The following is a 27,425-nucleotide window of genomic DNA, read 5'->3' on the forward strand; positions in this document are numbered from 1 at the left end:
GTGCTGAAAATTGGAGAGTGTTTGATTTTTAAATGTTCAGTCAGTATCTGAATGTTTGTTTCTTTCCCACAGAATCCGTGTCAGTTCCTGTACTTAGATATTTTTCGCCACCAAATGTCTCATGTTCTGGGGGCTTGGTGTCAGTTTTCTGTGAGTCTGACCAGGGATCCCTTCCCATTCAGTACACATGGTATGAACAGACCCCGATTAAAGGTTCAAAGATCTCCGACACCAATAAACTGGACCTACATTGTCAATCCTTCAAACAGCAACATCATCAATATTACTGCACAGTCTCAAATAATCAGGGAGAGGAATCCAGTGAAATGGTCGATGTGACAGTCTTCAACACAGCAGGGAAACACTGCAGTTATGTGACACAAATCAGCGGCATTGGTAAGTGTTACTTTAAACAAACATAGAAACATAGAAAATAGGTGCAGGAGTAGGCCATTCGGCCGTTCGAGCCTGCAACGCCATTCAATGAGTTCATGGCTGATCATGCAACTTTAGTACCCCATTCCTGTTTTCTGGCCATACCCCTTGATCCCCCTAGTAGTAAGGACTACATCTAACTCCTTTTTGAATATATTTAGTGAATTGGCCTCAACAACTTTCTGTGGTAGAGAATTCCACAGGTTCACCACTCTCTGGAGGAAGAAGTTTCTCCTCATCTCAGATACTGACTGAACATTTAAAAATCAAACACTCTCCAATTTTCAGCACTTCTGCATCTCAGCCAGGGCCTGCCATGTTGGAATCTCACCAGCACATCTCCCTTTCCATGTCTCTCCATCCTCCCAGCAGCCTGAACTACCATGACTTACCCCTTATCCTAAGACTGTGACCCCTGGTTCTGGACTTCCCCAACATTGGGAACATTCTTCCTGCATCTAACCTGCCTAAATCCATCAGAATTTTAAACGTTTCTATGAGATCCCCTCTCATTCTTCTGAACGCCAGTGAATACAAGCCCAGTTTATCCAGTCTTTCTTGATATGTCAGTCCCGCCATCCCGGGAATCAGTTTGGTGAACCTTTGCTGCACTCCCTCAATAGCAAGAATGTCCTTCCTCAAGTTAGGAGACCAAAACTGTACACAATACTCCAGGTGTGGCCTCACCAAGGCCCTGTACAACTGTAGCAACACCTCCCTGCCCCTGTACTCAAATCTCCTCGCTATGAAGGCCAACATGCCATTTGCTTCCTTAACCACCTGCTGTACCTGCATGCCAACCTTCAATGACTGATGTACCATGACACCCAGGTCTCGTTGCACCTCCCCTTTTCCTAATCTGTCACCATTCAGATAATAGTCTGTCTCTCTCTTTTTACCACCAAAGTAGATAACCTCACATTTATCCACATTATACTTCATCTGCCATGCATTTGCCCACTCACCTAACCTATCCAAGTCACTCTGCAGCCTCATAGCATCGTCCTCGCAGCTCACACTGCCACCCAACTTAGTGTCATCCGCAAATTTGGAGATACTACATTTAATCCTCTTGTCTAAATCATTAATGTACAGTGTAAACAGCTGGGGCCCCAGCACAGAACCTTGCGGTACCCCACTAGTCACTGCCTGCCATTCTGAAAAGTACCCATTTACTCCTGCTCTTTGCTTCCTGTCTGCCACCAGTTCTCAATCCACATCAGCACACTACCCCCAATCCCATGTGCTTTAACTTTGCACATTAATCTCTTGTGTGGGACCTTGTCGAAAGCCTTCTGAAAGTCCAAATACATCACATCAACTGGTTCTTCCTTGTCCACTCTACTGGAAACATCCTCAAAAATTTCCAGAAGATTTATCAAGCATGATTTCCCTTTCACAAATCCATGCTGACTTGGACCTATCATGTCACCTCTTTCCAAATGCGCAGCTATGACATCCTTAATAATTGATTCCATCATTTTACCCACTACCGATGTCAGGCTGACCGGTCTATAATGCTCTGTTTTCTCTCTCTCTCCTTTTTTAAAAAGTTGGTTTACATTGGCTACCCTCCACTCCATAGGAACTGATCCAGAGTCTATGGAATGTTGGAAAATGACTGTCAATACATCAGCTATTTCCAAGGCCACCTCCTTAAGTACTCTGGGATGCAGACCATCAGGCCCTGGGAATTTATCGGCCTTCAATCCCATCAATTTCCCCAACACAGTTTCCCGACTAATAAGGATTTCCCTCAGTTCCTCCTTCTTACTAGACCCTCTGACCCCTTTTATATCCGGAAGATTGTTTGTGCCCTCCTTAGTGAATACCGAACCAAAGTACTTGTTCAATTGGTCTGCCATTTCTTTGTTCCCCGTTATGACGTCCCCTGATTCTGCCTGCAGGGGACCTATGTTTGTCTTTACTAACCTTTTTCTCTTTACATATCTATAGAAGCTTTTGCAGTACGTTTTAATGTTCCCTGCAAGCTTCCTCTCGTACTCTATTTTCCCTGCCCTAATCAAACCCTTTGTCCTCCTCTGCTGAGTTCTAAATTTCTCCCAGTCCCTGGGTTCATTGCTATTTCTGGCCAATTTGTATGCCACTTCCTTGGCTTTAATACTATCCCTGATTTCCCTTGATAGCCACGGTTGAGCCACCTTCCCTTTTTTATTTTTACGCCAGACAGGGATGTACAATTGTTGTAGTTCATCCATGCGGTCTCTAAATGTCTGCCATTGCCCATCCACTGTCAACCCCTTAAGTATCATTCGCCAATCTATCCTAGCCAATTCACGCCTCATACCTTCAAAGTTACCCTTCTTTAAGTTCTGGACCATGGTCTCTGAATTAACTGTTTCATTCTCCATCCTAATGTAGAATTCCACCATATTATGGTCACTCTTCCCCAAGGGGCCTCGCACAACGAGATTGCTAATTAATCCTCTCTCATTACACAATATGGTTAATGAATTTTTTAAATGAGTATCTATCCAAACTGGTCGCTGGTTAAATGCTTTCAGTCACTGAGCGACTTCAAGTGGCCAAATTCACTCCATTTGGATCCCTCAATAGTTAAAAACAGAATTATTCAGTCACCATAACACTATGTCCCTGGTTCTGAATTAAGGAGGACTTAAGCTAATTTAAATGTATTGGTTTAATTTTTCGCAGAGTGGGCACATGAAAACGTAAGAAATAGGAGTAGGAGTAGGCCATATGGCCCCTTGAGCCTGCTCTGCCATTCAATAAGATCATGGACTCAGGTCCACTTTCCTGCCCACTCCCCATGACCCCTTATCCCCTTATCATTAAAGAAACTGTCTATTTCTGTCTTAAATTTATTCAATTTCCCAGCTTCCACAGCTCTCTGAGGCAGCGAATTCCACAGATTTACAACCCTCAGAGAAGAAATTTCTCCTCATCTCTGTTTTAAATGGGCAGCCTCTTATTCTAAGATCATGCCCTCTAGTTCTAGTCTCCCCCATCAGTGGAAATATCCTCTCTGCATCCACCTTGTCAAGCCACCTCATAATCTTATACGTTTCGATAAGATCACCTCTCTTTCTTTTGAATTCCAGTGAGTAGAGGCCCAACCTACTCAACCTTTCCTCATAAGTCAACCCCCTCATCCCCGAAATCAACCTCGTGAACCTTCTCTGAACTGTGTCCAAAATAAGTATGTCCTTTTCGTAAATATGGAAACCAAAACTGCACGCAGTATTCCAGGTGTGGCCTTACCAATACCTTGTATAACTGTAACAAGACATCCCTACTTTTATACACCATCCCCATTGCAATAAAGGCCAAGATACCATTGGCTTTCCTGATCACTTGCTGTACCTGCATACTAACCATTTGTGTTTCATGCACAAGTACCCCCAGATCCTGCTGTACTGCTGCACTTTGCAATCTTTCTCCATTTCAGAGGATAGAAGCAATATGTTCACCAGTGGCTGCGCTGAGAAACATCAAAATGGTCAGAAAACAAAGAGAAATGCATTTCCTCCTAAGCAGCAATAAATATAAATGAACATATGCAAATATTTTCTCCGGCCATATGCTCGTGGATTCACTTGCAGAGATAACGTTTCAGGTCGATGACCCTTTGCCAGAACTGGAAAAGGTTAAAGATCTAACAGGTTTTTAAGCAAGTATAGGGGCAGTGAAAGGGGGAGGGGAGGAAAGAACAAAAGGTAAGGTCTGTGATAGGGTGGAAGGCAGGAGAGATTAAGAAAGAAAAGGGATGATGGTGCAATGCAAAAGGAGTTGGTAATGAGAATTCTGTGGGGAGAGGGTGAACAGCCAGAGGTCATGGTCCATATTGGTACCAATGACAGAGGTAGAAAGAAGGATGAAGTCATGCAGGCAGATTTCAGAGAGCAAGCAGAGAGATTAAAAAGCAGAACCCCAAAGATAGTAATCGGCGGATTACTCCCGGTGCCACGTGCTAGTGAGTATAGAAATCGGAGGATAGAGCAGATGATTGCGTGGCTGGAGAGATGGTGCACCAGGGAGGGCTTTAGGTTCCTGATCCATTGGGACCGTTTCCAGGGGAGGTGGGACCTGTACACCTCAATAGAACCGGGACCAATATCCTCGTGGGGGGGAGCGGGCGGTGGGATGTTGCTAGTGCTGTTGGGGAGGAGTTAATCTAGATTGGCGGGGGATGGGAAGCTGGGAATAAATTCAGAAGGAAGAGAAGCAAAGCTGAAATTGGAAAGCAGAAAAGTAGAAAGTGAATTTGGAAGGCAGAGGAAACAATGGCTAGAAAACAGACAATAAGGGAGTTTGGTAGTGCTAAATGCTATATATTTCAATGCAAGGAGTCTGGGGAATAAGGCAGATGAGCTGAGAGCACAGATAGACACTTGGGAGTAGGATGTTATAGCTATTTCTGAGACATGGCTGAAAGAAGCGAAGGTATGGCAGCTCAACATTCCTAGTTACAGGGTTTTCAGATGGGATAGAGAGGGGGATAAAGAGGATGGGGGCGTGGCAGTATTGATTAAAGAAACAATTACACCTGTGAGGAACGATGATTTGTTAGCAGGATTATCAAATGAGGCCATGTGGGTTAAATTGAACAACAAAAAAGTGGCGCTCACACTGCTGGGAGTGTACTATTGACCCACAGTCAGAGGATGATCGAAGAGCAAACATGCAGGCAGATTTCTGAGTATTGCAAAAACTATAGGGCTGCAATAGTAGGGGATTTCAACTGCCCTAATATTAACTGGGATAACGTTAGTGTGAAAGTTATACAGGGTGCGAAATTCCTAAAATGCATTCAGGAGAACTTTTTTAGCCAGTATGTAGCAAGCCCAACAAGGGAGGGGGCGGTTTTGGACTTAGTTTTAGGGAATGAAGCCTGCAGATGGAAGGTGTATCAATGGAAGAGTATTTTGGTGCTAGTGATCATAATTCAGATAGATTTAGGGTAGTTATGGAAAAGGACAAGATAGACCAGGAATAAAAGTGCTCAATTGGGGAAAAGCCAATTTTGTTATGCTGAGATGGTATTTAGCCAAAGTAGACTGGGAACAGCTGTTTGAAGGTAAATCAGTGTTGGAGCGGTGGGAGACATTCAAGGAGGAGATCCTGAATGTTCAGAGCAAGTATGTTCCCTTCAAGAAAAAGGGTGGGACTAACAAATCTGGAGCCTCCTGGATGTCATGGGGCATACAGGGTAGGAGAAAGGAAAAAAAGGGAGGCATGTGACAGATACCAAGGACTCAAAACTTCAGAAACTCTAGAGAAGTATAGTAAGTGCAGGGGTGAAATTAAAAAGGAAATTAGGAAAGCAAAGAGAGAGAATGAAAACATTTTGGCAAGTAAATTCAAGGAAAACCCAAAGATTTTTCATAAATACATTAACAGCAAGAGGATAACTAAAGAAAAAGTAGGGCCCATTAGAAACAAAAAGGTAATCTGTGTGTGGAATCAGATGTGTGTAGGGTTCTTAATGAATACTTTGCATCTGTTTTCACAAAAGAAAGAGGTGATGCAGACATTGCAATGAGGGAGAAGTAACATGAAATATTGGATGAAATAAACATAGAGAGAGAGGAAGTATTAAGGGGTTTAGCAGCTTTGAAAGTGGATAAGTCCCCAGGCCCGGATGAAATGTGTGCCAGGCTGTTGAGAAGCAAAAGAGGAAATAGCAGAGGCTTTGACCATCATTTTCCAAACCTCTCTGGCAACAGGTGTGGTGCCTGATGACTGGAGGACTGCTAATGTTGTACCTCTGTTTAAAAAAGGAGAAAGGGATAGACTGAGTAATTACAGGCCAGTCAGCCGAACCTCCGTGGTGGCAAAATTATTGGAAAAAATGGTGTGGGACAGGATAAATCTTCATTTAGAAACACACACATTAATCAAGGACAGGCAGCATGGATGTTTTAAGGGAAGGTCGTGTCTGACTAACTTGATTGCATTTTTTGAGGAGGTAACAAGGAGGGTCGATGAGGGTAGCACGTTTGATGTAGTGTCTATGGATTTTAGCAAGGCTTTTGATAAGTTCCCACATGGCAGACTGGTTGCAAAATTAAAAGCCCATGGGACCAAGGCAAAGTGGCAAGTTGGATCCAAAATTGGCACAGAGGCAGGAAGCAAAGGGTAATGGTTGGTGGGTGGTTTTGTGACTGGAAGGCTGTTTCCAGTGGATTTCCACAGGGCTCAGTACTAGGTCCCTTGCTTTTTGTAGTATATATCAATGATTTAGACTTGAATGTAGAGTGTATGATTAAGAAGTTTGCAGATGATACAAAAATTGGCTGTGTGGTTGATAATGAAGAAAAAAGCTGTAGACTGCAGGAAGATATCATTGAACTGGTGGGCAGAACAGTGACAAATGGAATTCAATCCGGAGAAGTGTGAGGCAATGCATTTCGGGAGGAGTAACAAGACAAGAGAATACACATTAAATGGTAGGACACTGAGAAGTGTAGAGGAACAAAGGGACCTTGGAGTGCAGGTCCACAGATCCCTGAAAGTAGCAAGTCAGATAGATAAGGTGCGAAGAAGCCATTCGGAATACTTGCCTTCATAAGCCGAGGCATAGAATACAAGCGTAGGGAGGTTATGCTTGAACTATATAAAACACTAGTTAGGCCACAGCTAGAGTACTACGTGCAGTTCTGGTCACCACATTACAGGAAAGATGTGATTGCACTGGACAGGGTACAGAAGAGATTTACGAGGATGTTGCCTGGACTGGAGAATTTTAGCTATGAGGAAAGATTGGATAGGCTGGGATTGTTTTCTTTGAGGATGAGAGGAGATCTTATTGAGGTGTATAAAATTATGACGGACCTACATAAAGTGGATAGGAAGAACCTATGTCCCTTAGCAGAGGGGTCACCAACCAGGGGGCATAGATTTAAAGTAATTGGTAGGACGTTTAGAGGGGAAATGTTTTCACACAGAGGGTGGTGGGGGTTTGGAACTCACTGCCTGAAAGGGTGGGAGAGGCAGAAACCCTCACCACATTTAAAAGATACTTGGGCGTATACTTCGAGCGCTGTAACCTACAGGGCCATGGACCGAGAGCTGGAAAATGGGATTAGGCTGGATAGTGGGATTAGGCTGGATAAGTAGTTGTGGCCCGAAATGGCCTCCTTCTGTGCTGTAAATTTCTATGATTCTATTCTATGAATGGGTCAAGTTAAGAAACAAAATATAAGTCTAGATAGGGTGTAAATGGAGATGGCAGAATCATCAACAGCTGCTGTGAGAAAGAGAAAAAACATTAAAAAAATAAAAAAATAGAGGCGGTTATTATAGTTTGAAATTGTTGAACTCGATGTTGAGTTCAGAAGGGTGTAAAGTGCCTAAACGAAATATGAGGTGCTATTCCTCGAGCTTGCCTTGAGATTCATTAGAACAGTGCAAGGGGCCCTTTAACTGCCACAACAGTAACTCTGTACCACCAACTCTCAGATATGGAAAAGAAACGGAAATTATCAGTAAAAATGGGTCACAGCCCAGTGTCAGCAGCCTCTCCTTGCTACTGGAGAAGGGGAAATTACACAGAAATTTAATCATCCAAATCCATTATATCAACCAGGCTTTTACATAAGTAACGAAGTTCCATTTGACAATCGTGCTCTCTTGGTTGACTACAAATGAAAATTAGGTGAATCTAAATATTATTTTGTTGTTTCAATAGGACTTGAATATTCTTGTGAAGTTTTTTCAACTGTATCACCAACAACTGCACATTCGACAAGTACAAATGTTATTTCCACTGATAATCAAAAACAATCTTCAGGATCCAAATCCACTAAAAGGTACAATGTTCTCATTGTTGATGTTTTGACTGGCATTGCCTCCATCTGAGAGATTAAATATTCTTTAATAGTTTTGGCATAAGGGTTGATAATCATTTATTATTTTGGAATGTTGCTCATCAGAATGGAAATGGTGGCTGGGTTTACATCATGCTGCTGTGTTAGCTTCCTAATGAAAGTGCTGCCTTTGTTGGTAGGAAATAAGCACCTCCATTTTGCCGCCCCTCAGATGGTGTTCTTTGCATTATTCACCATGATTACTTCACCACTGACCTACTCTCATGGTGTATGATGAGTTGCACTTGCCAAACTTACCTTGCCGATATCTGTTCTGGTGTGGGGCTGACAGTAAAGTTTCTGTTGGTGAAAGTGAGCAATAGCAGCAATATATCTGCACCGCCCTTGATATCACCAGTGAGCAACATCTTCAGCTTTGGTCCAATTCTCAGTGTCGCTCACTACAACTGCAGGAAGTTTCTTCTCTTAAAATGTATTATTGGGAGGTGGGCAATGCTGACAAGGTTACATTTATTGCCCTTCGCTAGATGCTCTGAGAAGGTGGTGCTGGGCCGCCTTCTTGATCTGCTGATCAATGGTGGTAAGAAATGCTATGATTTTGACCTAACAATAAAGAAACAGCAGTCTGTTTGCAAGCCAGAACTGTGTGTAACTTCGAGGAGGTGGTGTTTGCATGATGTTGCTTGCCTTAATGGTACAGACATAGAAACATAGACATTTACAGCATTTACAGAAGGAGGCCATTTTGGCCTATCGTGTCCGTGCCGGCCGACAAAGAGCCGCACGGCCCTCGGTCAGCAGCCTTGAAGATTACATGTAAACCTATGAACAATGAACAATGGCAGAAAGGTAAAGCGCACCCAGTCCAACCAGTCCGCCCCACACAACTGCGACATCCCTTATACTGAAACCTTCTGCATTCCACCCCAACCGGTGCCATGTGATCTCCTGGGAGAGGCAAAAACCCGACAAAGACCCAGGCCAATTGAGGGAAAAAATCTGGGAAAATTCCTCTCCGACCCATCCAGGTGGTCAAAATTAGTCCAGGAGATCACCCTGGCCATATTCATTTCCCTGCAGTACTTACCATCGTATCTGCACCTGCCAACAAGAGGTTATCCAGTTTAATCCCAATTACCAGCTCTAGGTCCATAACCCTGCAGGTTACGGCACTTTAAGTGCCCATCCAAGCACCTTTTAAATGTAGTGAGGGTTTCTGCATCCACCACCCTTCCAGACAGTGAGTTCCAAACCCCCACAATCTTCTGCATGAAAAAGCCCCCCCTCAATTCCCCTCGAAACCTTCCACCAACCACCTTAAAACTATGCCCCCTCGAAAGTGACTCCTCCACCAATGGAAATAGGCCCTTGCTATCCACTATATCCAGGCCCTTCAAAATGTTGTACACCTCATTGAGGTCTCCTCTCAACCTCCTCTGTTTCAATGAGAACAAACCCAGCCTATCCAATTGTCCTCATAGCTAAGATTCTCCATTCCAGGCAGCTTCCTAGTAAATCTCCTCTGCACAGTCTCTAGTGCAATCACATCTTTCCTATAATACAGCGACCAGAACTGCACGCAGTACTCCAGCTGTGGCCCAATCAGAGTATTATACAATTTAAGTATAACCTCCCTGCTCTTGTATTCTATGCCTCGGCTAATAAAGGCAAGCATTCCGTATGTCTTCTTAACCACATGATCCACCTGGCCTGCTACTTTCAGGGATCTGTGGACAAGCACTCCAAGGTCCCTTTGTTCATCTACACTGTTAAGTGGCCAAATGCTTAATGTGTATACCCTTTCCTTATTAGCCCTCCCAAAGTGCATTACCTCACACATCTCCAAATTAAATTCCATTTGCCATTGCTCTGCCCACCTAACCAGTAGATGGATTTCCTCCTGCAGTCCATGACTTTTCTCTTCATTATCAACCACACAGCCAATTTTAGTGTTATCTGCAAACTTCTTAATCATATTCCCTATATTCAAATCAAAATAATTGATATATACCACAAAAAGCAAGGGACTCAGAACTGAGTCCTGCGGAACCCCACTGGAATCATCCTTCCAGTCACAAAAACATCTATCCTTACCATTACCCTTTGCTTCCTACCTCTAAGCCAATTTTGAATCCAACTAGCCACTTTGCCCTGGATCCCATGGGCTTTAACTTTCGTGACCAGTCTATCATGTGTGACCTTATCAAAAGCTTTGCTAAAGTCCATATACACTACATCATATGCACTAACCTCATCGACCCTCTTGGTTACCTCCTCAAAAAATTCAATCAGCTTAGTCAAATACGATCTTCCCTTAACAAATCCGTGCTGACTGTCCCTAATTAATCCTTGCCTTTCCAAATGTAGATTTATCCTGTCTTTCAGGAGCTTTTTCAATAATTTTCCCACCACCACGATTATGCTGACAGGCCTGTAATTACACGGCCTATCCCTTTCTCCCTTCTGAAACAAGGGTACCACATTAGCAGTCCTCCAGTCCTTCGGCACCATGTCAAAATCCAAAGATGACTGGAAAATGATGGTGAAGGCCTCTAATATTTCCTCTTTTTTATTTCGCTCAACAGCCTGGGATGCATTTCATCTGGGTCTGCGGACTTATCTACTTTCATAACTGTTAAATCCCTTAATACCTCCTCTGTCACTATGTTTATTTCATCCAGAATTCCACACTCCTCCTCCATAACAGTATTTGTATTGTCCATTTCCTTTGTGAAAACAGACGCAAAGTATTCATTCAGAACCATACCAACATCTTCTGCCTCCACAGAAAGATTATCCTCATGGTCTCGAATAGGCCCTACCCTTTCTTTAGTTACCCTCTTGCTCTTAATGTATTTATAGAACATCTTTGACCATTGGGCTCAGTGGTGATTTTAAGTTAAGCTGGGCAAGTTGTTTTAATAGATTCTCCGGATGTGGGTGTTGCTGCAGTGTGACCTGTAGATGGTGCGTACTGTAGCCACCGCGCGCCTGTAGTGGAGGAGATGGATATTGAGCTCAGCAGCAGGGGCACTGACCATATGGACTTTGTCTTAAATAGTGGTGAACCTCAGTGTTATTACAGCTGCACCCATCCAAGGTGAGTACTCCCATCACACTCCAGGCTTGAGCACTGCAGATGATGGAGAGGCTCGGAGGGATTAGCGGGTGAGATACTCGTTGCAAAGTACCCAGTCTCTTCCCTGCTTTTGTAGCCACAATGTTGGCGTGGCTGGTCCAGTTAAACTTCTGGCCAACAGTGACCCCTAGGATGTTGATGGCATGGGCCTCGTGTTTAGTGATGCCGTTTTAGGTCAGGGCTTGGAGGAGGATCTCCAATTCATATTCTGTGGTTATATATTTCACCCAATGTGCTTGGGATGTAAATACTCAATTAATGTAACTAATTGCCGTATTATTAACCGAGATGTAGGTAACGAGCAGCAGAAATTGTAGTCCTATGTGAACACTAAGGAATTGGGTTTTTGACATTTAGTTGGTGTTTTCTCCTTATTACCATTGCAACTTCAAACAAATGTAGTAACTGCTGGAAACACAAGACCGGTCTGTAGAGAAAACAGACACATTTATGGTTCGGGTGCAGACACTTCCTCAGAATTCTAGTTCACACCATAACCTAAAGATATCTGTTCACCCCACAGCTGCCGACTGACCTGCTGAGTGTTTCTAGAAATTTCTGTTTTTCTTTCAGATTTCCTGCATATGCCAGATAAATTTACCAGATAAATGTTAATTATGTAACAAATATTCAAAATCTATGCATTTTATTTTAGGACATATCCCTGTGTCTGTTCTGTTATATACAAACATAGAAAATAGGTGCAGGAGTAGGCCATTCGGCCCTTCGAGCCTGCACCACCATTCAATAAGATTATGGCTGATCATCACCTCAGTACCCCTTTCCTGCTTTCTCTCCATACCCCTTGATCCCTTTAGCCATAAGGACCATATCTAACTCCCTCTTTAATATATCCAACAAACTGGCATCAACAATTCTCTGCGGTAGAGAATTCCACAGATTAACAACTCTCTGAGTGAAGAAGTTTCTCCTCATCTCGGTCCTAAATGGCTCCCCCCTTATCCTTAGATGGTGTCCCTGGTTCTGGACTTCCCCAACATCAGAAACATTCTTCCTGCATCTAACCTGTCCAGTCCCGTCAGAATTTTATATGTTTCTATGAGATCCCCTCTCATCCTTCTAAACTCCAGTGAATACAGGCCCAGTCGATCCAGTCTCTCCTCATATGTCAGCTCTGCCATCTGGTGAACCTTTGCTGCACTCCTTCAATACCAAGAATGTCCTTCCTCAGATTAGGAGACCAAAACTGAACACAATATTCCAGGTGAGGCCTCACCAAGGCCCTGTACAACTGCAGTAAGACCTCTCTGCTCTATACACAAATTCCCTAGTTATGAAGACCAACAAGCCATTTGCCTTCTTCACCGCCTGCTGTACCTGCATGCCAATTTTCAATGACTGATGTACCATGACACCCAGGTCTCGTTGCACCTCCCCTTTTCCTAATCTGCCACCATTCAGATATTTTGCCTTTGTGTTTTTGCCACCAAAGTGGATAACCTCACATTTATCCACATTATATTGCATCTGCCATGCATTTGCCCTCTCGCCTAACCTGTCCAAGTCACCCTGCAGCCTCTTAGCATCCTCCTCACAGCTCACACCACCACCCACCTTAGTATCATCTGCAAACTTGGAGATATTACACTCAATTCCTTCATCTAAATCATTAATGTATATTGTAAAAGCTGGGGTCCCAGGACTGAGCCCTGCGGCATCCCACTAGTCACTGCCTGCCATTCTGAAAAGGACCCGTTTATCTTGACTCTCTGCTTCCTGTCTGTCAACCAGTTCTCTATCCACGTCAATACATTACCCCCAATACCATGTGCTTTAATTTTGCACACCAATCTTTTGTGTGGGACCTTGTCAAAAGCCTTTTGAAAGTCCAAATACACCACATCCACTGGTTCTCCCCTGTCCACTCTACTCATTACATCCTCAAAAAATTCTCGAAGATTTGTCAAGTATGATTTCCCTTTCATCAATCCATGCTGACTTGGACCGATCCTGTCACTGCTTTCCAAATGCGCTGCTATTTCATCTTTAATAATTGATTACAACATTTTCCCCATTACTGATGTCAGGCTAACCAGTCTATAATTCCCCATTTTCTCTCTCCCTCCTTTCTTTAAAAAATGGTGTTTCATTAGCTACCCTCCAGTCCATAGGAACTGATCCAGAGTCGATAGAATGTTGGAAAATGACCACCAATGCATCCACTATTTCTAGGGCCACTTCCTTAAGTACTCTGGGGTGCAGACTATCAGGCCCTGGGGATTTATTGGCCTTCAATCCCATCAATTTCCCAAATGCAATTTCCTGACTAATAAGGATTTCCTTCAGTTCCTTCTTCTCATTAGAGCCTCGGTCCCCTAGTATTTCCGGAAGGATATTTGTGTCTTCCTTTGTGAAGACAGAATCAAGTATTTGTTCAATTGGCCTGCCATTTCTTTGCTCCCCATTATAAATTCACCTGATTCTGACTGCAAGGGACGTGAGCTTGTCTTCACTAATCCTTTTTCCCTTCACATATCTATAGAAGCTTTTGCAGTCAGTTTTTATGTTCCCAGCAAGCTTCCTCTCGTACTCCATTTTCCCCCTCCTAATTAAACCCTTTGTCCTCCTCTGCAAATTCTAAATTTCTCCCAGTCCTCAGGTTTGCTGCTTGTTCTGGCCAATTTATATACCTCTTCCTTGGATTTAACACTATCCTTTGACTATAAATTTGACTATGAAGATCATCTGACTATAAAATCCAGATAATGCATCAAAATGTTGTTACTTCTATATTGTCAGGTGTCACCAGGTATTCTTTTGTTCTGTTTGTTGTATATGAAACTTACCACGCATTAAAATGGCTCAGTGTTAGCACACTCATTTTCTGAGTCAGAAGGTCGTAGTTTCACGTCCCAATCCAGGGTCTTGAGCGCAATATCTAGGCTGATGCTCCAGTGCAGTACTGAGGGGGTGCTGCCTTTCAGATGAGACCTTAAATCAAGGGCCCATCTGCCCTCTCAGGTGGATGTAACAGGTTCCATGGCAATATTTGGAGAAGAGCAGGGGAGCTCTCCCTACTGTCCTTAACCAACACCACTAAAAAAAAAATACAGATCATCTGGTCATTATCACATTGCTGTTTGTGGGACCTTGTTGTGTGCATATTTGGCTGCCGTGTTATCTGCATTACAGCAATACATTCAAAAGTACTTCATTGACTGTAAAGTGCTTTGGGATGTCCTGAGGCCATGAAAGGTGCTATATAAATGCAAGTTCTTTAAACAAATAGCCAAGAATCAATAGAGAACCAGCGCTGACCCTTTCCTATTCTCTGTACCACAGGCTGATTTACATTGTGCTCGGTGTGCCGGGGGCCTTTATTGTTGTGCTTGCTGTTTGCCGACTTTTGTACCTGATGCAAAACAAGAAGGGTGAGTTTCTATTTTTCTGCAATCATTTCATTATATGTCAATAATTTGCTGCAGAATATAAAGAGAACATAGTTTGTTGCAAACAACGAACACCTATGATTGTAGTATGCTGCACATTCTAGTCTAAATGTATAAAATATGGAAGAATAATTAAGTTGTTACGCTTGCTAGGTAACAGCAAATATTGGGTTTAGAATTTGACCCGTCGAGCCCGAGCCATCTCTCTGCAAGATCATTTCAGCCAGTCCCTCTCCCCTACCCTTTTCCCGTAGCCCTGCAAAAATGTTTCCTTCAGGTACATATCCAATTCCCTTTTTGAAAGCCGTGATTGAGTCTGCCTCCACCACCCTTTCAGGCCGTGCATTCCAGATCCTAACCACTCGCTGCATAAAAAGTTTTTCCTCATGTCGCCTTTGCTTCTTCTGCCAATCACCTTAAATCTGTGTCCTTTGGTTCTCAACCCTTCTGCCAATGAGGAATCTGAAGAAATTAATCTTGAAGCAGCTTGTAAGTTGTTGCACCTCACCACAGATGGTATAATAAAGTAACTTGTAATCTCCAGTAAGAGCACAGGGTCAGTAGGATTCCCACAGAAACCATCCTCTAAGTCTTTCATAAGAACATAAGAAATAGGAGCAGGAGTCGGCCATTTGGCCCCTCGAGCCTGCTCTGCCAATCAATAAGATCATTGCTGATATGATCCGGGCCTCAAAAAAAAATACTCCACTTCCCCACCAGCTCCTCATAACCCTTGACTCCCTTATCATTCAAAAATCTGTCTATCTCCATCTTAAATATATTCAAAGACCCAGCATCCACAGCTCTCTGGGATAGAGAATTCCACAGATTCACGACCCTCTGAGACAAGAAATTCCTCCTCATCTAAATTTTAAACGGGCGACCACTTATTCTGAAACTATGCCCCCTAGTTCTAGATTCCTCCATGAGGGGAAACATCCTCTCTGCATCTACCCTATCAAACCCCCTCAGAATCTTACATGTTTCAATAAGATCACCTCTCATTCTTCTAAACTCCAAGAAGTATAGGCCCAACCTGCTCAATCTTTCTTTATATGACAACCTCTTCATCTCTGGAATCAACCTAGTGAACCTTCTCTGAACTGCCTCCAATGCAAGTATATCTTTCCTTAAATAAGGAGACCAAAACTGTACGCAGTACTCCAGGTGTGGTCTTACCAACTCCCTGTACAGTTGGAGCAGGACTTCCCTACTTTTATACTCTATCTCCCTTGCAATAAAGCCCAGCATTCCATTTGCCTTCCTGATTACTTGCTGGACCTGCATGCTAACTTTTTGCCTTTCCTGCACAAGAACCCCCAGATCCCTCTGTACCGCAGATTTTGTAACTTCTCCCCAGTTAAATAATAATTTGCTTTTTTTATTTTTCCCACCAAAGTGGATAACCTCACATTTTCCCACATTATAGTCCATCTGCCAAATTTTTGTCCACTCACTGAGCCTCTCTATATCTCTTTGTAGATTCTTTGCTTCATCCTCACAACTTGCTTTCCCACCTATCTTTTTATCATCAAATTTGGTTACATTACACTTGGTCCCTTCGTCCAATTCATTAATATAAATTGTAAATAGTTGAGGCCCCAGCACTGATCCCTGTGGCACCCCACTAGTTACAGTTTGCCAGCTGAAAGTGACCCATTTATCCCAATTCTCTGTTTTCTGTTAGTTAGCCACTCCTCTATCCATGCTAATATAACACCCCCAAACCCGTGAGCTCTTATCTTGTGCAGTACCTTTTGTGTGGCACCTTATCGAATACTTTCTGGAAATCCAAATATACAACATCAACTGGTTCTCTTTTATCCACTCTACTCATTACATCCTCAAAGAACACCATCAAATTTGTCAAACATGTTTTCCCTTTAATAAAACCACGCTGACGCTGCTTGACTGGATTATGATTTTCTAAATGTCCTGCTACTACTTCCTTAATGGTGGACTCCAGCATTTTCCCAATGACAGATGTTAGGCTAACTGGTCTATAGTTTCCTGCTTTCTGTCTCCCTCCTTTCTTAAATAGAGGTGTTACATTTGTGGTTTTCCAGTCCGCTGGGACCTCTCCATAATTCAGGGAGTTTTTCTAGATTACAACTAATGCATCCACTATCTCTGCAGCCACTTCTTTTCAGACCCTAGGATGCAACCGTCAGGTCCAGAGAACTTGTCCACCTTTCGTCCCATTAGTAATTCTTTCATTAGGAGACAGGTGTTTAAAAGTGGTGATTTATTAAATCTGGTCCTAATGTTATGATGATAATCAAGTTTACAATCATCATTGCATATACAAGCTATGTACAGGTTGAACCGCTCTTATCCGGGATTCCCTTATCCGGCACCACCCCTCGTCCGGAACCATTCCCGGCCGCTGGGTGGCGCATGCGCAGAACACAACCGTCAAAATCCTACTTGCCAATATAATCTTTCTCCTCGATCGGCTGCCTCCTCCTCGTCACCCTGCTGGAACTCCTGTAGCCACAGTCCTCGGGCCAGCCGCTCCTCTCCACAGCACTCCCTCTGGGGGGGTCGGGCTGACTGTTCTGGGCTCGCCAACTCGCCGACTCTTCTGGGTCTGCCGGCTCTTCGGGGCCCGCCAGCTCTTCGGGGCCCACCAACTCGCCGACTCTTCTGGGTCTGCTGGCTCTTTGGAGCCCACCAACTCTTCTCAGCCTCCTGCACACTGATTGGCTGACTGACAGTTATTCCAGCCAATCGGCGCACACACACACTGACCGCAGCAACACCTCAGCCCAGCCTAGTAACAGCACTTAAAGGCGCAGTTCATCCAAACACGTGAACTCCCCTCATCCGGCAAAATCCCTCATTCGGAACAGGCCAGATCCCGAGGATGTCGGATAAGGGAGGTTCAACTTGTATTAACAACAAACTTGTTTCCTTTTTTCTTTTGTTTCTAAGTTACCTCATAGTTTCTTCCCTTCCCCTTCTCGTTTACTGGAGGTTTTCAATGATATGAATGGTCCTGATCAAGTGAATGGAGAAAAATGGTTTTCTCTGGTTGGGGAGTCAGAGTTAAAGGGGTCATCAATTTAAAATTGTTACCAAGAGAGTGAGCAGAAAAGTAAGGAGACATTTCTTTATTCAGAGGGTTGCTGGAGCATGGAATGTTTTGTCACAGGGAGTGGCAATAACCCTTGGACCTTTTTAAAGGTAAATTGGGTAATGATTTGAAGCAGAGGGATATACAGAGCATTGAATAGTGAGCAAAGGCATTAGAATTAGTTTTGGATTGCTCCAGCAAAGAGCTGCCAGACAGACTTCTCTAAGACTCATGGACCAACAAGGTGGACCAGTTTTCCGCTGCTAATGCTGCACCTGAGATCAATAAGGTGAGAACTCCTAAGATTTCTCCCGTCTGCTTATAGTGAAACCACTATTCTCGGCCATGGAGATGATTGGGTAATTCCCCGTCAATCACACCTGGAGACTGCACTGCTGTAAGTGACTGGGATTGAATTTATGCTCAGAATTTGCATGTAGCTATCATCCACACTACGTTTTGCTGGAGAAATAATTAATTTGTATTTTGTAACTACCCTTTGCTGGAGAAACCATCCTATTATCATCAGGAGAAATGGCCATAGTTTTGGTCAGGAGTTCTGTTCCTCTAGTCCATAGAGACTCTTTTTAAATAGACCATGAAGACTGTTTGCTGTAATGCACTGTTTAAATAGACTCTGCAGACTGTTTGCTGTAATGCACTGTTTAAATAGACTCTGCTGAGTAAATAGACTTTGCATTACTGTTTTCTTAATAAATACATTTTGTTTTCTGCAAAATAAACTAGTCCTGCCCCGCCTCCAACTCATTGGCTGACACAGTGCAATTCATTGGCTGACACAGTGCAACTCATTGGCTGACATTGTGGTGTCAGTAGAAAAAAGAAAGAATTATATAATGACCATCAGACGTCCCAAAACACTTTTTAGACAAAGAAGTACTTCTTGAAGTTTAGTCACTGTTATCATGTAGGAAACGCGGCAGACAATTTGCACACAGCAAGGTCCCACAAACAGCAATATGATAATCATCAGAAAATCTGTTTTCGTTATGTTGGTTGAGGGATAAATATTGGCCAGGAAACCAGGGATAACTCCCCTACTCTTCTTTGAAATAGTGCCATGGGATTTTTTATATCCACCTGAGAGCTGGCAATGCCTTGCATTAACATCTCATCCGAAAGATGGCACCTCCGACAGTGCAGCACTCCCTCAGTGCCTGAGCGTCAGCCAAGATTTTTGTGCTCTAGTCTCTGGAATGAGACTTGAACCCACGACCTTCTGACTCAGAGGCGAGGGTGCTGCCAAATGAGCCACTCGCTGATACAACTCAGTCACTGGCTGACTCTGATTTCTCCCTGTGATGAATTGTTTGGCCTCCCACTGATGGCACAACATGTCAGGAGCTCATTTTCTGGGTAGAATTGATCGGTCTTTGTCTCGTAAAACCCTAAACACACGGGAAGCTAATTTTCATCTTCACATCTTGAGCGATAATCTGGCAGAGTGCCTTGTAGAAATCAATCAGATTCTACTCGGGCGAGTTCTGCAACAGGCAGATGATCGACAGCGTCAAACAGTGAAGGTGAAAGTTACCTCCGTGCTTTCTGAATATTGTGCATAATAACCAGAACAGTTTTTTGCTCTATGTGGGGAATCATGTGTGTAATGCAGATGAGGTCCACATGAATGTAGATCAATGTAAGATCATACACTCTGAAACACATGCTCAGTTTGTACATTTAAATATATTAATTGTTCTTGTTATAGCTCTTTCAACAGCAACATTGTAATTTTTCAGATACAAATTGCATAATATGTCACAGAGAAGACGAGACTCTTCACGATAATCAGGTAAGGGTATTAAGTATGGATCCTCTGAATAACATTTGGAAATTATGAAACTGAAAATTAGGATTTTGGGCCAGGATGTGCACATGCATTATTTTAACCTTTTAACCTCCTCCAGCCCGACAACTCTCCAAGAACTCTGCGTTCCTCCCACTCCGGCCTTATGCATCCTCCACTTCCTTAACACCACCATTGGCGGACTTGACTTCAGACATCTAGGCCCTAAGCTCTGGAATTTTCTCCTTAAACCTCTCCGCTGCTATCTCCTCCTTTTAAGATGCTCCTTAAAATATTTTGCCTTAAAACCTTAGAAGTTTTTGGCCAACTGCCCTGATGTCTCCTTATTTGGCTCGGTTTCAATTTTTAACTGATTATGCTCCTGTGAAGCTCCATGGGACATTTTACTATGTTGAAGGCACTCTATGAAAGCAAGTTGTTGTTGTTGTAAATATAGATGTAGTTAATATTGATTCAGGATCACTGCTACTTCACCTATGAGATGTAATGTGTTATGATACTCTCCTGGAAAATTAAAAATTTATGGAAAGATTGAACAGGCTGGGGCTCTTTTCTGAAAAGAGAAAACTGAGGGGTGACCTGAAAGAGGTTTTCAAGATTATAGAAGGGTTGGATAGAGTAGACATAGAGAATATGTTTCCATTTGCAAGCAAGGCGAGAACTAGGGACCATATAAGACACTAATAAATCCAATCGGGAATTCAGGAAGAACTTCTTTACCCAGAGAGTGGTCAGAATGTGGAACTCGCTACCACAGGGAGTAGTTGAGGCAAATAGCATAAATGCATTCAAGGGGAAGTTAAATAAGCACATGGGGAGAAAGGAATAGAGGGGTATGTTGATGGGGTTAGATGAAGAGGGGTGGAAGGAGGCTCGTGTGGAGCATAAACACCGACATGGACCCATTGGGCCGAATGGCCTGTTTCTGTGCTGTAAATAATTTGTCGTACTTTGTAAATTGATTTGCAATAATCTAGAAATATATTTTACCTCATAACAGCACAAATCACCATTCATGTTAATCAGAGATAAATTGGATCTTGTATTTTTTTTATTTTAGCAATTTTCAGCAGTGGAAGGAAGCACTGTATATGCAAGTCTAAAGCCCCTTCGACGTAACTCAGCAGAAATGCCCAGTGAGGGAACTGCCCAGTTGAGTAACGCCGAAAATGGAATCACCTTTGCAGCAGTGCAGTTTCAGAAGAAATCAACAGCACGGAGCGGTGAGGTGGCCAGGCACTCAGTTAACAACAAGGACAGTGTCACCTACAGTGCTATCAAGGTTCAAACCTATCCCCCAACGAACAACAGAGACCCTCCATCACCTGATACTCCACAGGACTCTGAAATGGCAATTTATGCTAACGTTAGATGTTAGGCAAACCATTAATGTGGTACATGTCTTGCTTATTGTTGCATCTTACTTTGCATTTCAGTTGCATTGAATTTCAGCTGCCATGAGCTGCCCGCATACCTATTTTGTCCAATTCATTCTGTAACGTCTGAGCTGTTCCCTCCAACACCATTGCTCTCCCAGTTTAGCATCATCAGCAAGTTTGTGTTTATGAGACTCCAGGGGCTTGAGCACAAAAAATCTAGACTGACACTCCAGTGCAGTACTGAGGGAGTGCTGCACTGGCTGAGGTGCCGTCTTTCGGATGAGATGACTACTCTCTCAAGTGGACGTAAAAATCCTGTGACACTATTGCAAAGAAGAGCAGGGGAGTTATCCCCGGTGTCCTGGCCAATATTTAGCCCTCAATCAACACAACAAAAACAAACAGATTATCTTGTCATTATCACATTGCTGTTTGTGGGAGCTTGCTTGTGCGCAAGTTGGCTGCCACGTTTCCTGCAACACAACAGTGACTATACTCCAAAAGTACTCCATTGGCTGTAAAGCACTTTGAGACGTCTGGTGGTCATGAAGGGCGCTATATAAATACAAGTCTTTCTTTCTTTCTCTGTCCTCAGCCTCCTACACTGTTCCAATGACGCTCAACATAAGCTCAAGGAACAGCTCTTCAACTTTCTATGAGGCATTTTATAACCTTCCGGACTCAACATTGAGTTCAATCATTTCACATCATCGTCTTTGCCACCATTTTTTCGGATGGCAGCTGATGCTGGTGATTCTGCTTTTCCCATTTACACCTCCTCTCGACCCATCTTTTGTTTCTTTACTGGTCCCATTACCATCTACTTTTGTCTTGCACCATTATCCCTTTTTGTCATGTAATCACTCCTGCCTTCCACCCCATCACGGATATTCCCCTTTTGTTCTTTCCTCCCCTCCCCCATTTCCCTGCCTCTGTACTTATTTAAAACCTGTTACATCGCTAACCTTTTCCAGTCTGACGAAAGGTCATCGACCTGAAACGTTGACCGGAATATTCCCAGCCCCCGAGTGCGGGTTTGGAGGCGGGCCTGCTGTCAAAATGGCCCTGATTGATAGTGGGACGGGATCCCTCTCTGAACCCGCCTCTGTGCCTGTTTCCCAACTGTCTGGTGTGCCTGCGGATCGCAGACCCGTCACCAAGCCACGGGCTAGTTAATTAAGATAGTTAACCGGTGGTTGAATGCTAATTAAGTAGGCACTTACAATTTTACCAAACTTTTGATGACTTTGCCGTCCCTCGGGGAACACACGAGGTAAGTGGAGTCGGGTTCTCCATGACTCTCCATTACTTTGGCTAGTTGACATCTGCAAAAGTGATATAAAAGCTACCATTTCACAGCTGTTCACTTTCCAATGTCAGAAGCTGAAGCCATCAGGATTTGGAAGAAACTTTTGAGCTGTATGCAGTTTGGAAGTATTTGCAGTGAACTCTCTATTCACTGTCACCTAATTGGAGCAACCTCTCTCATAATTGACAGATCACTTCTTTCATCTCAACCTCATCTGCCATCTATTCCAGCAGCATTGTTGCCCTTGAAAGAGTCTCACCTTGGTCCTCAGAATCCCACCACGATCAGCCCCAACACCAACATCATCAACAACACCAACCTTCTCCGCAAACTCTTGATGCTGCATGGACACAGGGCATCAGCACCCGACCATATTGCTGCCTGGGAGGGCAGGGATGGCCTCACTATGGCCACATTTACTTCACTTGACGCTGTACACCCTGGCTGCCACATGATGCGCCAGGTTGGCACCACCTCACAACAGCTCCATCAAGCATCCCTGCAATGGCCAAGTCATTCCTTTTACACTCATCACCATTGTGGGGAGTGCAGAACACTGACCGAAGAACTATCAAAATCAATGTGGGCATGGTCCCTTTAATTAGACCCGCTTCCTGTTAATTAGCCAGGAACCTCGCAGGGCGGGCTTAACACACTGTCTCCCTCTCTCTCACACACACTCGCTCTCACACACACACTCTCTCCCTCTCACTCGCTCTCTCTCTCTCCCTCTCACTCGCTCTCTCTCCCTCTCACTCGCTCTCTCTCCCTCTCATTCGCTCTCTCTCCCTCTCACATGCTCCCTCTCTCTCTCTGGAAGATTGCTTCAATTGCCACCGATGCGAGCCACTCCGGACCCACCATGGGTGGCAGAATCGCCGCCGTTAACTCTGTTTCTCCGCAGGTGCTGCCTGATCTGCGTATTTCTACCATTTTCTGTTTTTATTTCAGCATTTTAGCATCCGCAGTATTTTGCTTTTGTCCAAACTAAATATATGTTGTAGTGTACCCATGTACTCCTTCAGATTAAAATTAACCAGAAGAACAGGAGCAAACATTTTACAGTTGCGATAAATGTTGACCAGATCAATGGGAGAAACCACGGCTCTTCTTCAAACTATGGGATCTTTTATGTCCACCTGAGAGGGCAGGCAGGGTTAACATCTCAACCAAAGTGTAGCACCTATTGACAGTGCAGCACCCCCTCAGTACTGCACTGAACTGCCAGCCTGGATTATATGCTCAAGTCTCTGGAATGGGGCTTGAACCCACAACCTTCTGGGCTAGACTTTCCAGAAGTTTTGCATCGCTACCGCTCACTTAACATCCATTTTAACGCTGAGATGAAGTATCACGCACAGATATCGCCCATTTAGCAGAAAAATGGAAACTTACGCCCATTTATCGCGCAGCGTTACTTTCGCCATCTCGCTCACATATCGCTGAAAATATCGCTCGCCAGAACAAACGCTGAGAAAAAGCTGCACTCACCTGACCTTTACCCAGCGGTATGGACGCCGTTTTGTATATCGAAGGATTTTTCATATAAAAGGCTGCTTCAACTTCTGGGGAGTTTTGATGTAATCTGGAGTTATTTTAAGGTGATTTGAAAATCTGAACAAATATCTTATACTGTGGATGAATTGAATTTATTTTATTTGTTTAAGTAGATAAATTTGTTTGTGAACAATAGGTATAATACTGATTGTTATTGTAATGGGGCCTGTAATTTCTCTACCTGTCTCGATGACCACGCACATGCTGCAGACTACAGATGGCAGAAGGTATATTGAAGAGCATTATGTGCTCAATCAAAGAGGTGGCAGACTGAGGAAGAGGAGGACGAGGAGGTGGACGATGACCTCGGAGCAGACAATCCGGCTGAAGATGAAACCATGTCCCCGCCCCCCCTGTAGACGACAGGAAATGGCCCGTGGTGACTACAGAGCTGCAGGGCTTTTACGTCAGCAGCTCATTAATGAGCGCTTTGCTTGAAATAACGTTGGTTGGTGATATTTACGAAACTACAAGACTGCTGGGTCTGCAGCTCATACATGAATGGTGTAGATTGCCTTGGTGACAGTTAAAGTTAAAGTTGATTCAAGTTACATTTAATTATGCCCTTTCATGTTAAGGAATCACCAGTGTTTAACGTTACAACTATCTGAGAAAATGCGCAATGTTATGTTAAATAAAATAAGTTTAATGATAACATTTGTATTAATTCATAATTCTAACTGTAAAAAACACCCCACCCCACAACAAATTTATAACAGTTTTAACATTTCCATTAACACACATGCAAATACAACAAGGTACCCCTTCCCCCAAACCTCCCAACATTCATTAACTAGCAACAAAAACAAGAACAATACTGTGAGAACTCCAACTCCTGCGGCCATGCACCTCATTCTCCTATTCCCCCCGCATCGTCTCCCCAGCTTTACTACTTTCCAACCCGACTCCAAGCCGCCTTGCCGCAGTGCTCCTCGGGCACTGCTTCATTGGGGGGATGACAGCAGATCCGCTGGTTGGCCGGAAGCTGGAGAGGATGTTCCCAAGCGAGAAATATCTTCCCAGCCAGAAACAAGAGCTTCCTCGTGTTGTTGGCAATGGGGGTTCAGTGCCGCATTCCGGGAACACGGGTAGTCCTCTGGCACCAGTGTTCCTGGCTATCTCCTCCAGGGACATCGCTATCTGCGGCGTGTACTCGGTCATGTTTGCGGATGTGGTGTCCATCTGTTGGGATATGCCCCCCATTGTCTGGAGGATCTGCTGACCTATGTCAACACTCCTTCTGGACAAATATACCATGTCCCCGCTGAGATCTACCGATCATGGAGCAGTGCTGCTGCGTTGAACCAACCTCTGTGGGATCGGCGCCGGCGTGGAGATACTTGGAGTGCCCTGCGGCAAAGTGCTTGGCCCGCTACCTCCATGATGGACGAGGAGATGGCCGCAGGAGCACTAAAAGTAATAGGTGTGCTTGATCTTGAGCTTCTTACTGTAGGCTCCTCCAACTTTTCACTGTCCTCAGTGGGGAGGACAACCTGCTGCTCAATGGGCGATATTCGGGGCTCCTCACCACCAGAAGCACGATCCACCGCAGTCACCGCCGCAGGATCATCACCGCGCCTCAGTGGTGTTGGCAGTGACTGCGCTCTTGGCTGAGCTACAAAACATAAATGAGATAATTAGAGGAGAAGGGGGTGCTAGGATCACAGGGTGATTCAAACACTGCACACAGCATATGCACGAGAACAGCACTACCGCAGTCAAAATAATCACAGACATCACATTTAATGAACATAACCAAATTCTGCATTACAATGATTTTCGTGAGCCCATCATTAATTATATCACACTTTCATCAATCATTTATCATATATTGTGCGGATATGAGTGGGTGTGGCATCTATTGACTTTACATCACGCAATGGTGTATACTTTAGTCAAGTGGCATAACATCAGGTTCTGCTGCTGCACAGGTGGCCGACCTTGTATGGATCCCCACTAGTGCCACGCCCGCTCCTCAAGGTCGGTCAGCTCACACATCACTGGTGGGCCGCCACCTGTGCGCCGCTGCTCAGCCCTATTCTTCGAAAGCTTCTTCTGCAAAAGCTAACAGCAGCAAAATATGGCATAAGATCATTGCGTAAGATCATTGCTAGGTAATGTCACAGATACTGGTACAACACATAATGAACAGATGTCATCATTTTTATTATCATTATTAACCTAAACCACATATACCATAAATGGAGAATTGCAGTAAAACGTTACCGGTCTAACTGCAATACATCAGATCTTAATTTACTTCCTCATTACACTTACAATTCCAATTATATAAATATATAAGTAAATGTAAATAAATGTAATACTTACTCTGCCGGAGCCGACAAGGTCATTCCAGCGCATGCAGCACTGGTTACCCTCACGCATCTCGTGCATCACCGACGAGACCACCTCAGCAATTTCAGCCCAAATCTTCTGATAAACCTTCGGGGTAGGCTTCTCACGCCCGCCCCGGGTCTATTGACTCCAACGTGACTCCATCTCCTGCAGGAGGGCCCCATTTACCTCGTCCAAAAATCTCCTTGCCCTTTTTCAGCCTCCCATCTCCACTTCCTCTCCAACCTCACTGCCCTCACCAGCCTCCTCCACCTCCACATCGTGATCTCTTGCCTCCTCCATGCCTTCCATTTTTAAACTATTTTTGTGACAGAAATTTCTGTCTCACAGAACTAAATGGTGCTATTTTTAATGAGTACTCCTCATAAAACTCCTTCCAAACTCCCACAACAGCCAAACAAACCACAAATACCTACACAACAAACCCACACTAGCTTTCTCTTCCTCTGCTCTCTCGATCCTCTTCTGCGCATGTATTGATGACCCCTGACCTCCTAAAAGGCGGGAAAAGACCGTTGCTATGGACGCCGACATTTTACGACAGAAGAAAAAAAAAATACCGCTAATGCCCATTTCACATCACTCCCACTAATGCCCATTTTATAAAGTGGAAACTAGGGTTTGAAAATGGCCAATAATCCGGCGATCTCAAAACCCATAATAAACACCACCGCTGGAAATAACGCCCATTTTGGGCGATCTGCGTAATAGAAAGTCTAGCCCTCTGACTCAGAGGTGAGTGCTACCCACTGAGCCATGACTGACACTTTTTGATTTTCATTCTCAATATTTTCCACTGTGTCCCATGTCACTCCTATAGGTTAGTCCTTCTCCCCCATGGCACAGAATAAGTCTCTCTCTACCTGCTGGACTTTCAAGAAGTGTTTTCTTACAGATGGAATGCTCCAATCATTGTTTTATCCATTTATTTGAAAGTTGGAGTGATTTAATTCAATATTCCGCTCTCAGAGTTAGATAGACGAGGATGAATTATAAGAACAACAAGCATTACATAAATGCAAGTTCTTTCTTTCTTAGCGCAGAATACAAAAGGTTATCCATTAGTACAACAGGAAAGTCTGCCGACTTCTGCAATGTGTATACAATACCCAGTACCTTCCAGCAC

The 27,425-nt window shown here is 43.8% G+C and overlaps 2 protein-coding genes across 2 annotated transcripts in view; both read left to right on the forward strand.

Annotated features, from left to right (window-relative positions):
* LOC139228034 (uncharacterized) overlaps positions 1–24,549 on the forward strand; it is a 230,100-nt gene extending 205,551 nt beyond the window's left edge. Inside the window, exons 14-18 of the mRNA XM_070859180.1 lie at positions 73–396; positions 8,108–8,228; positions 14,689–14,777; positions 19,632–19,684; positions 20,760–24,549. Coding sequence (XP_070715281.1) covers positions 73–396; positions 8,108–8,228; positions 14,689–14,777; positions 19,632–19,684; positions 20,760–21,077 — 905 coding nt within the window. The 3' untranslated portion in view covers positions 21,078–24,549. The remainder of the gene's footprint in view (positions 1–72; positions 397–8,107; positions 8,229–14,688; positions 14,778–19,631; positions 19,685–20,759) is intronic.
* Positions 24,550–25,327: 778 nt separating this feature from the next.
* LOC139228036 (CMRF35-like molecule 8) overlaps positions 25,328–27,425 on the forward strand; it is a 37,031-nt gene continuing 34,933 nt past the window's right edge. Inside the window, exon 1 of the mRNA XM_070859186.1 lies at positions 25,328–25,393. Coding sequence (XP_070715287.1) covers positions 25,328–25,393 — 66 coding nt within the window. The remainder of the gene's footprint in view (positions 25,394–27,425) is intronic.

The sequence above is a fragment of the Pristiophorus japonicus genome, chromosome 17 (genome assembly GCF_044704955.1).
Source record: "Pristiophorus japonicus isolate sPriJap1 chromosome 17, sPriJap1.hap1, whole genome shotgun sequence".
Taxonomy (NCBI): domain Eukaryota; kingdom Metazoa; phylum Chordata; class Chondrichthyes; family Pristiophoridae; genus Pristiophorus; species Pristiophorus japonicus.